Raw genomic sequence first — 12,029 nt, forward strand, 5'->3', positions numbered from 1 at the left:
CCCCAACCTCTTTCAACTGCAGATACCTCAACTTCTCTTCAAGATAAATGGGTATTTTTTCCTCGTAAGCAAGACGAACAAACAAGCTTTAAGATGATACCAATCACTCCATGTACCCAAAAAATTGACGAGCGCCCCTGATTCCACCGTGCCCTGATACATAACCGAAACAAATTTCAAATCTAACCTAACAAACTTACCAATAGCAGTAGTATTGTCGGTGAACGCCGCCTCCAACTCTTTACTGTCCGTGTTGTAATAAAAGAAAGTACACTTGTACATTGCTGAATCAGAGCACTGGGCAGGATCAATAGTCATCCTCAAGATTATGTTGTTTGCGTTGCCAATAATATTACCATTTTGACCACCAGTCATTTCGTAAACCCCATTAGTGATCGGCCTTGTTTCCTAAAACGAAAGAATGAAAAGATCATGTGTCAAACAGGGATGTCCACTAAAGGCTACAGAGATATCATCTGTGTCACAAGCACGGCATTTAAGTCCGTTAGGGCACTTTTTACACCAGAGACAAAAAAATATCTTTTGTTGTGTCGTCCTAAATATCAGGAATCATGAAAAACAAGAAAATTGTAAGCCTTGACCATAGCATTAAATTGCATTTTGGTGATGTGGAACGGTTCATCTTTGATAGATCTTTGGGAGGATGTAAAAGTCAAAGAAAATTTTGAAAATTTGGACTGAAGAGGATTGCTTGCGACAGTGACGATACAATATTCGTTTTTTCTCAGAGCATGTCCAAGCAGTTGTGGGAAAGTCAAAGTGGTTTCATTTGAAACGGTAATAATAATAATAATAATAATAATATAAGAATTGTATTTATATAGCACATACATGCTACATGGCATGCTCTATGTGCTTCACCACTATTATTTTCCCAGCAGATCCTAGCACACTCAGAAACATTCTCCACTTCCTGGGAAGCATACAGTGAAAGCAGCAGGTAGAGTGCTTAAATATTTAATAAACTAACCAGATCTTTTGGTTCTCGTCAGCCTGGCACCCATTTCTTCCAGGTTGAATTGAGAAAAATTTGTGTTAAGTGCTTTCCCAAGGACACAACATGGAGCCCCTGAAGGGGTTCGAACAGATGACCATACAGTTAGGGATGGTAGTCTTGTAATCTTGTTTCCTTGTGTAGGGATGGTAGTCTTGTAATCTTGTTTCCTTATGTAGGGATAGTAGTCTTGTAATCTTGTTTCCTTATGTAGGGATGGTAGTCTTGTAATCTTGTTTCCTTATGTAGGGATGGTAGTCTTGTAATCTTGTTTCCTTATGTAGGGATGGTAGTCTTGTAATCTTGTTTCCTTATGTAGGGATGGTAGTCTTGTAATCTTGTTTTCTTATGTAGGGATGGTAGTCTTGTAGTAAAGTTGGGTCGGGCTCGCCAAAGCAGCGTCCATGGGTAACAAACTACTCGCTGGTCATCCGCATGTGAAGACTCGTTCGCTACTCGCTGCACATCAGACTGAGACAACAGTTCGTTTAGCGAGCGGACAGAGAGACTCCATACATTCGATCGGGCGGACGGACGGACAGGGAACGACTCCTTCATCATTGCATACAACTTACAGTCCCCCCCTCCCCTAAAAAAAAAATTCGCCCTCCTGCCCCACATTCTAGCTAGGCGTTGTTGACGGAAATTTCTCTACCCACCCACCCAAAAAAAGGCCTTTGAGAATTCTTTAAACTTCGCCTTCGCGATAAATTGGAGCGTACACAGTATGACCAACACACACGGTGAAAGGTTACACACATAGTACTACGTCACCAGCATCTCTCACTCCCTGTGGCACCGCTAGTTGCTTGAAACATTAGGCCTCAATAAGAAACAATAGACGATGGGCTTCACCTCGCGTCGAGTATCTCGTCTGCTAGAGTTAGTCCGTTAGCCCGCCTACTCAGTGAAAAAAATTGTGGAGCATGCCAAAGAAACAAACTGTTTTGAGGCTCGCATTCCGCTCGCACGGTCGTCCGTTACCCGCTCGCTCAGACTGAGTCTGCGAATAACGAACCCATCCTTCCGCTCACCCCAACTCTATCTTGTAGTCTTGTTTCTTCACGTAGGGATGGTAGTCTTGTAATCTTGTTTCTTTATGTAGGGATGGTAATCTTGTAATCTTGTTCCTTTATGTAGGGGTGGTAGTCTTGTAATCTTGTTTCTTTATGTAGGGATGGTAGTCTTGTAATCTTGTTTCTTTATGTAGGGATGGTAGTCTTGTAATCTTGTTTCTTTATGTAGGGATGGTAGTCTTGTAATCTTGTTTCTTTATGTAGGGATGGTAGTCTTGTAATCTTGTTTCTTTATGTAGGGATGGTAGTCTTGTAATCTTGTTTCTTCACGTAGGGGTGGTAGTCTTGTAATCTTGTTTCTTTATGTAGGGATGGTAGTCTTGTAATCTTGTTTCTTTATGTAGGGACGGTAGTCTTGTAATCTTGTTTCTTCACGTAGGGGTGGTAGTCTTGTAATCTTGTTTCTTTATGTAGGGATGGTAGTCTTATAATCTTGTTTCTTTAAGTAGGACAGGTAGTCTCGTAATCTTCTTGTTTCCTTACATAGGGGTGGTAACGCTCTTCGTTATGCACCTGTTGCTGTGTTCAAGACAGTGCATGCATATTAGTGCTGTGCGATTTTGAGTTTTTAAAAATCATCAAAGCTTCGAAGCGCGACGTCACTATTTGTGGTATTCGAATACCGTGTGCAAATAGTTTTTTCTTCTTATACAAGTACATGAAGGCCAAAGGTGAGGCCTAATACGATGAGTCTATCACTATCAGAGGCATTCTTTATTGAATATTCACTATTCACAGTCACAGCACTATTCATCCAGTGATTCTCAGCTCAGTGTGCGTCTGCCTCTTTACGTATAGCACCCATGGCTTGCCCATCGCGTGAGGTTATGAAACATTGGTTTGTTTGTTTGTTTTTTAAATAACAAAAAGGCGACTGTTACAGAGGGGGAAGGAAGAGGGGGGGACGATAAAAACAGGCGATCACTCGTGTCTAGTGTCTGCTGGGGGAAAAAAAGGGTGGGGTGGGGGATGGAGGGACTTGGACAAGAGGAAAACTTTCCACCGAAAGAGCGGCGAGCAATAGATCTAATATGCACGCACACTGTCGCTGTGTCGCACAACACTGCTCTTTGTTCGGTTGTACATGTAGTGTCTTTTGGTGGATTTTTTTTAATTGGTAGCTTTATTTCGTTAATCCTCTCAAATAACAGCCAAACAATACTTCCCGTGCTTTTGCTTGTCATGGTGCAATTAGATCAAATCACACTAAATTTTACTGCACAGATATACATATAAGCAAAGACTCCAAGCAAATAAAGGTTAAACGGTTCAAGAGAATTCTGTTAGCAGAATAATAGGCCTAATAATAATACTACAAATTATGCATATAATTTTGAACAAATAAAAAAGAAAAGGAATGCAAATTTGCTGTCCGAAGACTGAAGGACAACACAATCTCTAAAATTACAGTGCAGCAATCAAAGAACCGGTTTGAAATGGACATTAGCAAGAGAACAGAATGTACTCCAACAATCTACAATACAGCCATGAAGTAAGAGAGGTCACAGACAACGGAAAAGGGATTGAGACAAAGGGCAATGTGAGTGAAACAGGAAGATGTGTAACGTGTATTTTTAGCCTAGCCAGCACGGTTTATAATATGTACTCTTAATCTCTCATTCCATGTGTCTCTGCCAGCAACCCCCCCTCCCCCCCCCCCCCCCAAGCACTTAGGCCTACCAACAAACTGTATAAACCTTTTGGATGATCTCCCCACGAGTAGGCTATGGTGGCTGGCTGATTCTTTTTTTTTTTTGGATAAAAAAAACACGACTGGCTCTAATCACGCACGACACACCGAATCTGAATCACATTGTCTAAGGGGAGCGAAGTATGACCATACAAAAAAACCATTCGCTGCGCTTCGAAGCGGTGGTGGGTACCCATATCCCCTTGTGCTTCGAAAGTCAAGGGGAGCTCAGTATGCAATGTACGCAAAATCTCTGGCTGCTCTTCGAAACAATGGTCTGTTAAGATACTAATATAATGGTATCACAAGTGCCTTTTAGAGGCATGTTTTATAACTCCTCCCGGCTCTTCTTATCTCTCGTAATGTTGAATTTGCCTCAGTGAATTTAGATATTTTATTATGCTTTAATTTTACTACTGGTGGAGAAAAATTAGAAAAAATCCATTATTGAAAAAAATCACACAGCATTCGAATGGCTCCGACATGCTTCGAAAGGCTGTGAATAGCGCAAAAATCAAGAATGTCGAATAGTGAAATGGGTATAGCTCTAATGCATACTGTGCACTTAAGTTATTTAAGCTTATTTATAGTAACTGAGCACATGCTGTGTTGGCCCTGACAGCTGAGTCAGAAGCCTGCCTCCTGAATGATCTAAAAAAAAATTGTGTCTATGGGGGGGTGCAGAAACACCTACATTAAAAAAAAAACATAGAAAAAAACATGCAACCCCATAATTATGACTTCACCTCATATTTCTCGAAAGAGTTAGCAGGATGATACGTGGCCAACAGCTCCTCTGTATTCTCAGTCGTCCTGCTTAAGGTTATCTTGGATATAGTGTTTCCGATGTCCGGTATTTGGGGTGCAGCATTCTTAGAGCAGGTGATGGTCAAAGGTGTTCCAACCTCAAAGTCTTCTTTGTCTATTATTGCACCCAGACCTAGTCAGAAGAAGAAAGAAATTATCAAAATTCAAAAAATTCAACTCAGATATTTTTTAAGAAGTAAAAAAAAAAAAGAAAGAAAAAGACAAGTTTCTTATATATATGCATGAGCTGTTCTTGAAAGGACAGCTTAGAAATATACTAATTGCCACCACAACCATTTTTTAACAAGCAGTTCTTAAGATTTTCCGATTTTAAATATGCATCTATAGTGAAAAGAAGATGCTTTTTTCTAACATTCAAGTTGAAAAGATTATCAGATACTGCATCTGAAGAGGACAGTTAATCAAGTTTTCAACTCAACTATTGGTACTGCCCAACATGTCACAGATGACATATACAGATAACATATATGATTTCTTCTTGCAAAAATGTACATATTTAGCAAACACCATTAAAATTTAATTTCAGTATCCTCTGGGTTTGGTGTTCATATCTGAGCCTTGTGAAAGACAACCACTTCAAGATGCAGAAAATTGAAAAGCAAAGAGCACTGTGCAGCATTTTCCAAAATGATAAAAACCAATGACATTTTTTGTCTTAGTTGCAAGGTTGCAATGTTATTTATAAATTTCCATTCAAATAGAACTGATTGTTTCTTAATTGAAAAAGTATTTGTATATATATACATAAATTATTTTTTTATTCTTTATTTTTTTTTAAAGAGTTACTTACTTGAAGGAAAAGAAGAACAGCTATAGATCTACTAGTATTTCTAACCTCAGACTAACCTGTTGAGAATAGTAGACACAATTCTTTTTAAAAAAAACTGAAATAGCAGTGCTAAGAACACACTCCCAAAGACTATGTAATGATAATAAAAAAAAAACAAGGTCTCAAGGAGGCAACTAAATAAAAAATATCAAAGATCAGAACTATATGTGAGGCATCGTGGAGAAATCAGACTCTCGTCAAAATATTGAAATCAAAGAAACCGCCATTTAAAATTTTTTTTTCATTTTCTTTTTTTGTCTCAGCGCCTTTTAGGTCCTCCTATTAACACATTTTTGCCTGGATTTTACTGAAAAAACATTGATGAAAGGAACAAAAAATGTAAATTGTCAGTTTCCAAGGACTCTCAGCTTATGGAAGTTGCCAAAATTTGGTGGAAATTTTCTCGCTTATTTTACCCCTGAAACCAGGCGATCCCACCTCCTTCGATTGCTAATATCTCAATTTCAGTTCAAGAAAGATGAGTACTTTATTCCACCGATAGCAAGACAACTTAACAAGCTTTAAGAAGATATCAATAATTCCACATGCCCCAAAATTGACGAGGTCCTGATTCCACCACGCCATGACACATATTGCACCATAGAAAAAAAATACCAGTAAGCCTACATCCAAAGCACATATTTTCCGGAAAAGCCATCTGTCCACTTCGGCAATTTCTTTATTTTAATTCTTTAATTCCATCTCCTTTTCCTAATATCATCATCAGTGCCTTTCACCCCTGGCAGGGTATAGGCCACATACAAGTACAAGCTCATTCCATTTACATGGGTCTCAACTCAGAATTTTAAAAAAGGAGGAACTTTCCATGTGATCGCGACAGAAGCCTATTTTCAAAAGACACTCACTATTATTATACTGTTGGACCCTAGAATGTTGAAATAAAAACCATCAATTTATCAAAGCAAGGTTATTTTATACCAGTTTGAGGGTTTGAAAGATAATTTCAAGTAAGAGTTACCAAATATTTACAATCTTGATTACATACAGAAGGTGGTGGCGCACTGTTGACTAGTGCGACTTATTTATATTTTCCCTTCATCATATTCGCCTGCAGGCCGGCCTATATATAAACTATATAAAAATGAATCTTGTTTTGAGCCTGAGAAAAGGCCTAGAACCAGAATATCGACTCATGAACCAGTCTGGGTGTCATGATTCATATCATATTCCGTCTGCCTCGGTCAATATCAATTGTAAGACGCACTGTTTTATCAGCTACGAGGCTCGAAAGGCAAAACAGTGACTTTTCATGAAATTTTTGTTTTTTGGATATATTGAAAGTTTGATGTCTTCTGCTTCATATAAAATTAAAATAAACAAAATTAATTGACTATAACCATTTCATTTTGAGTTATTTTGGACGTATGTGTGGTTTGTTGAGAGCTTGGGTGACGAGATAAAGGAATTTGGACCTTGCTGGGGTATAGCTGTGAGATTATTTTTAGCGCCATTACCTCCTGGCTACCTTTGCTTTAACCAAAAATATACTCCACATTGGAGTATCTTTGCTTAAATGTTCTTCATTCGCAACTATTTTTAGATTTTGGCCCCTTTTCGAGCATGAATGGTCTGAAATGTAGACAACTCTGATTGGTAAAACGGAGTAAAAGCGGTAGCTTCTAGCTCACTTCAAGCTTGTTTACGTAAACAGCTGACTGTGTGGGCGTGCCCTGCCAGCTGTTATCGTCTATCGTTTGTTGGTCTTTCAGTTTTACACTTGGGTTGACTTTAAAGATTCGCTTTTATAGTATTTTAGAGCTTTTAAAAGATTAATTAACCTTCCTCTTGATCTCTCAAAGCGGACTCCTTACCAAGAGGCTGGGGAGGGGGTCTAGGTGCATGTGGGTGTAAGTGTGTTGGTGTGTTTGTATGTGTGTGTGCGTGTGTGTGTGTTTGTGTGTGTGTGTGTGTGCTCTTGTGTGTTTATGGTGCTATTGCAAACGTATAATTAGGTAGCGTAAACACAGCACGAAAGCCGACTCGCGGCCTTCCGAGCGTGGTTTTGGTAAAATGGGGGTAATTCAGATCTCTGTTTCTTTGCTCTTTTGCTTTAAAGCACCAAATGCTGAACACTTTGGAAAAGTTCAGATTTCCTTCTTTACAATAGAGTAAGTTGTTTGTATATTATAATCCGAGTATGAGCAGTAGAATCGCCAAGGAAAGGGAAGCCCCTCGTGATCGAAAGGTGAGGTGGGCCGGTTCAAAATTGACACCCATGCATTCGAATGCTTTGCAAAATGATCTTTTCATTCACAGAGAACTATACAGCTTTGAGCGTGGTTTCCTGTGGTTATTATTTTAGGCCTTTGGGGTTTGGATAGAAAACCTTTAAAAAAAGGTCTAAGTTATCAAAGATAATTTTAAACACGAAATGCCGCTTAAAAAAGGTACCAAAGAACCGTTCTTTTTCTATTAGAATTAAGTCATTGGCTTCGAATTATTTTGCATGAATCATTCCGCAAAACTACCACAAGCCCTCAGTACACTACAGTATTGAGTCGACTCGCTCGATGTGAGGGCTGGTGTGATGCTGGCAGAGACAACTCTCAGTGTTTTTATTGAAATAATGACAGATCATCGGGTTTGAGGCAATACAATACTGATTTGTAATGATCTCACAGTCATGAAAAAAATTGGGCTTCATTTCTTTGTTATGATTGCATATTCTGTCAATGTAGAGAGGTTTTGTCCATCAGACTGGAATGTTGTAGTCGGGGTCGATATTGAGGTCGTATCCATTGTCATAGCTCTTGAGGTACAGGTCCACCTTCTCCTCCCCAAGCTTAAAGATCATGGAGAATATTTCCTAGAGTCGATGACGGCGAGTTTGTGACTTCGTGGACGGTTCAGAGGCAAAAGAGGTGGATGGGGCAGAGGCAGACAAGGTGGATGACAAGTGGAGGGTAGGGACAGGGGACCCTGTGAAGGTGCAGCTGGGTTCAGCTAGTCACTTGTGAGGAAAACGTCAGGGTTGTAGGGAAACAGCCCTGACTTGGTGAATCCCCTCAGGGCTGTTTTTAGCCGAGCAGCTGTTGTCCAGGCCTTCAATTCAGGATGCCGGCAAACGTCCTCCGTGTGACGGATTCCGTGGTGTCCATCACAAACTTCCTTACCCCCTCTTGCTACGCTGACTTAATAATGGCCCCGAAGAACGCCTGGTCCAGAGGCTGTGTCAGGCCAACCATGAGTGTAGCGTTCACCCTGAACCACAGAATTATCACTGTGATAACAGAATTGTAGAATTCTGTGCCGTGAACAAACGTTCCATTACTACTGTTGGCCTAAAAGCGTGCAATTTTGTCTGTGGGCAGTGGAGAGAGAGAAAGAGAGAGAGAGGAGTAGCGCGAGAACTTCAGGGCAAAACAAAATGGCGACACGCTTAGTTCGGCTCGATTTGAAAAGTTAAATAGCCCTAGCATCTTTGTAGACAACCAAATTAATTTACTTTTGTTTTTTAACATCATTTTTTAACTTTGTTTTTTTAACATTTGTTTTCGTCAATTTGATTGTTCACACCGATAGACAGTATTCAGAAAGAGACAGAGAGAGAGGGAAGGAGTAGATCTTGCGAGAACTTCCAGGCAAAACAAAATGGCGACCCGTGTATTTCGGCTTGATTCGAAAAGTGAAATAGCCATAGCATCTTTGTAGACGATCAAATTAGCTTACTTTTGTGCTATAATGTCATTTTGTTCTTTGCTTTTATCAATTTGCTCATACACACCGATAGACAGTATTACGAAATTAGGAAAAACAGGTCTTGTTTCACACCGGGTGAGAATAGCCAACGCTGGCAAGTCTCACCGTGGTGAGAGGTCGATAGTATTTTTATTCACACCCCGGGTGAGGATAGCCACTTCCCGTATAAATCACATTTAAAAAAGAAGAGCAAGACTTAAGTCTGATACAGTACTTATATTACTACAGTCTACAGGCAGAGGGTTGAACAAGAAAGTTTAGAAAGGAAGGAAAATGTTTTACTTTTATTAAACTGAATGCTTTTGTGAAAGAGGCTAGATTAGATATCTACTAATAAACTGCTTCTTCTTGAAATAATAAATAAAAAGGCAGTGAAATAAAAAACCCATTTAAACGGATCTCTATCCGTGTCTTTAGGTTAGGTTAGGGCCCCCAATTTGCTGCACCGCAAACGGAAGATTGAAGAATACCGGACCACTCGTACATTATTGCGCGAGAAAGTGGGGTAGGTGGGGCGGGTGGTTGGGGTGGAGGAGGGGTCTCCCCCCTGACAAAATTTTAATGAATAGATCTACCGGTCCGACATTCTCCGTTGAGAGATATTAAAAACGGGAAAATTATGAATTCCTAAGGTTGAGACGTCGAGGCAAAGTCAGTCCGCTGGTCCGGTATTCTTCAATCTTACCGCTTTCGAAGTGTAGTTTCTTACAAGGACAATCTATAATAAACTAATTATAGTCTACATAAAATATAATATACAATACAATTTGTGAATTGTGTAGCACTAGATAGGTTTTACATTATTTACAGCTTTTGCTTTAGTCAAGAAGTTCGAGCCGTATACAAAAAGGGAAATGTATGCACAAGCGGCATAGGCCCTGCCCTAGTTGGGGGGGAAGATGCTTCCGGGTTTTCCTGAGTGACAAAGCCGGAAGCGAACAGAGAAGAATGACTGGAAGTCATGTTTAGTACCTAAGTCCTAAGTTGTACAGTTTTTTAACTCAAATAAAAATGATCTTGCGGGCATAGACGTTCATCATCAAAACCAGTACAGAAAAAAAGCAAATAAAAACTCGCGATTAAAGGAATTTGTCGAGTCCACCTCAAGTCGAGCCGACAACAGGGCCTCTCCTAGAGTCTCTTGACGACATAAGAACCCACAAATCAACGTATAATAACTGATGACACAAACACTGTAAACGGTGAGAAAATGTCTTCGAATTCTTTCTGTCCAATCTTACCTTCTCCCACACAAAGAAAGAGAAGGACTGCTGTCGTCACCACAGGAGCCCACGACATTTTTGCTCCAAATGTCATACAAACAGTTAGATGGGAGGACTGTCGCAGCCGATGTCCTCAGTGCAATGGCGTCTTTCGAGTCCGTTCAAAATACCTGCGTGTGCCCCTCTATCCTATGTGCTGGTGTGTGTGATACATGGGTTTGTGCGGAACGGCGCCGATTTACCTGGCGTGACCTAGATAGATTGTGTGTCGCTCTTTGTATCCTTGCGCGAAGTTTTGAAACGAGTGTTACGCGGTTGTCACGCTCGGGGCAATAAAATGAAAATAGTTCCATAAAAAGAGCTCCACAATTCACTGTTCGTTTTTGTTTAAGTTTTGTCAAAACGTCAATATTGGCCTACAAGACTCAAAGTAAGTCTTGTCAATCTGTCTTATTCCTCATTCAGTGCCAGTCTGCAGACGTTTTTGTTCGTTTACGTTAAGATGATATTTTTATCATTATCATGTTATTATTTTTCTGTTTATATTCTGTGTGTCCGCCGTATTCTAGTTAGAGAGCCTAGACGATGCGGGTTTCTACACCCGCCCATCTAGAAAACACACACCTTTTTATTTTTTTCCAAACTATGACAGCCCATTCAGGACGCAAATTCTGGTCTTTCCAAAGTCTGAAGAAGCTAAACCTCATTATCCATGCATATTTTCTCATTATATTTTCTTATTTCACTGTCTTAAAAAGTTTTTAGAAACATATATACTATGAAATGTTCAATCTAGCGTTTCTGGTTTGTACATGTAGGTTCAAAATGAGCGTCAACGTTGTCTTTGTTCCGTTTCTAGTCAGACAAATGTGCCCGATGCGTTCCTAAAGAGTTAACAGAAGCTTGCACAGAAATAATAATATACATTTTAATACTTTTGTATACGGTAAAGTAAAGTAAAATTGCATACCTCTGTTCTGGTGAAAGTAGGCTAAATAACTTACATCCCTCCCCCCCCCCCCCCCCCCCCAATAAAACCTAATTAAATTGGAGCGTATTTGTTTCAATGTGCACACCAATAGATCTAGTTCGCTACCTCCGAGTTCTCCATAAATGTTTGGCTGTTTTGAGTTACTAAGACCATTAGGTCAGCAGAAGCCAAAATGTTCTATCCCCTCTATCAAAATTGTAAGATGTTTTGGAATTGTTATCAAAATATTTGATATTTCGCCGTGGGAGATGGAAACAGGACAAAGTAGGGGATAGCTGGGTCTGGGTGAAGTACGGTGTGACTTTATGTCACTGAGGCGTTACGCTAGCCGTGAAGGCCGACCCGGGTCACCCCGAAACGTTGCTGGCCAACGGGGCTCTGGTGAAACTGCGACTGGCTTAGCAGGCCGGCAGTGGATATAAACATTGCTCAAGAAAACATAAGGAAACACAAACGGAAGCACGTTAAATGAAAAACTAGGCTCTATCAACTCTACAATACTAACCGTAAAGGAAGCTTGGGATACCTTCAAAACAACTCTCCTGGACACAATGAAAGAAGTCTGTGGTACCAAGAAAACAAGAGGAAAACACAGAAAAGCAACAGCCTGGTGGAACGAAGAAGTTAAAGATGCTATCAAAGAAAAAAAGAGACTGT

At 40.0% G+C, this 12,029-nt stretch overlaps 1 protein-coding gene across 2 annotated transcripts in view; it reads right to left on the bottom strand.

Annotated features, from left to right (window-relative positions):
- The window catches only part of LOC101855963, a 54,642-nt gene extending 44,032 nt beyond the window's left edge, over positions 1–10,610 (bottom strand). The window contains exons 1-3 of one of the 2 annotated variants that reach the window (XM_005103552.3): positions 10,400–10,607; positions 4,528–4,721; positions 201–408 (exon numbers count right to left, since the gene is read on the bottom strand). In XM_005103552.3, the coding sequence (XP_005103609.1) occupies positions 201–408; positions 4,528–4,721; positions 10,400–10,475 (478 nt within the window). In that variant the 5' untranslated portion in view covers positions 10,476–10,607. Of the gene's footprint in view, positions 1–200; positions 409–4,527; positions 4,722–10,399 lie in introns of both variants that reach the window. The other variant, XM_005103551.3, reaches the window with a different exon arrangement.
- Positions 10,611–12,029: the final 1,419 nt, after the last annotated feature.

This window comes from Aplysia californica, unplaced genomic scaffold, assembly GCF_000002075.1.
Source record: "Aplysia californica isolate F4 #8 unplaced genomic scaffold, AplCal3.0 scaffold00379, whole genome shotgun sequence".
In the NCBI taxonomy this organism is placed as follows: Eukaryota; Metazoa; Mollusca; class Gastropoda; order Aplysiida; family Aplysiidae; genus Aplysia; species Aplysia californica.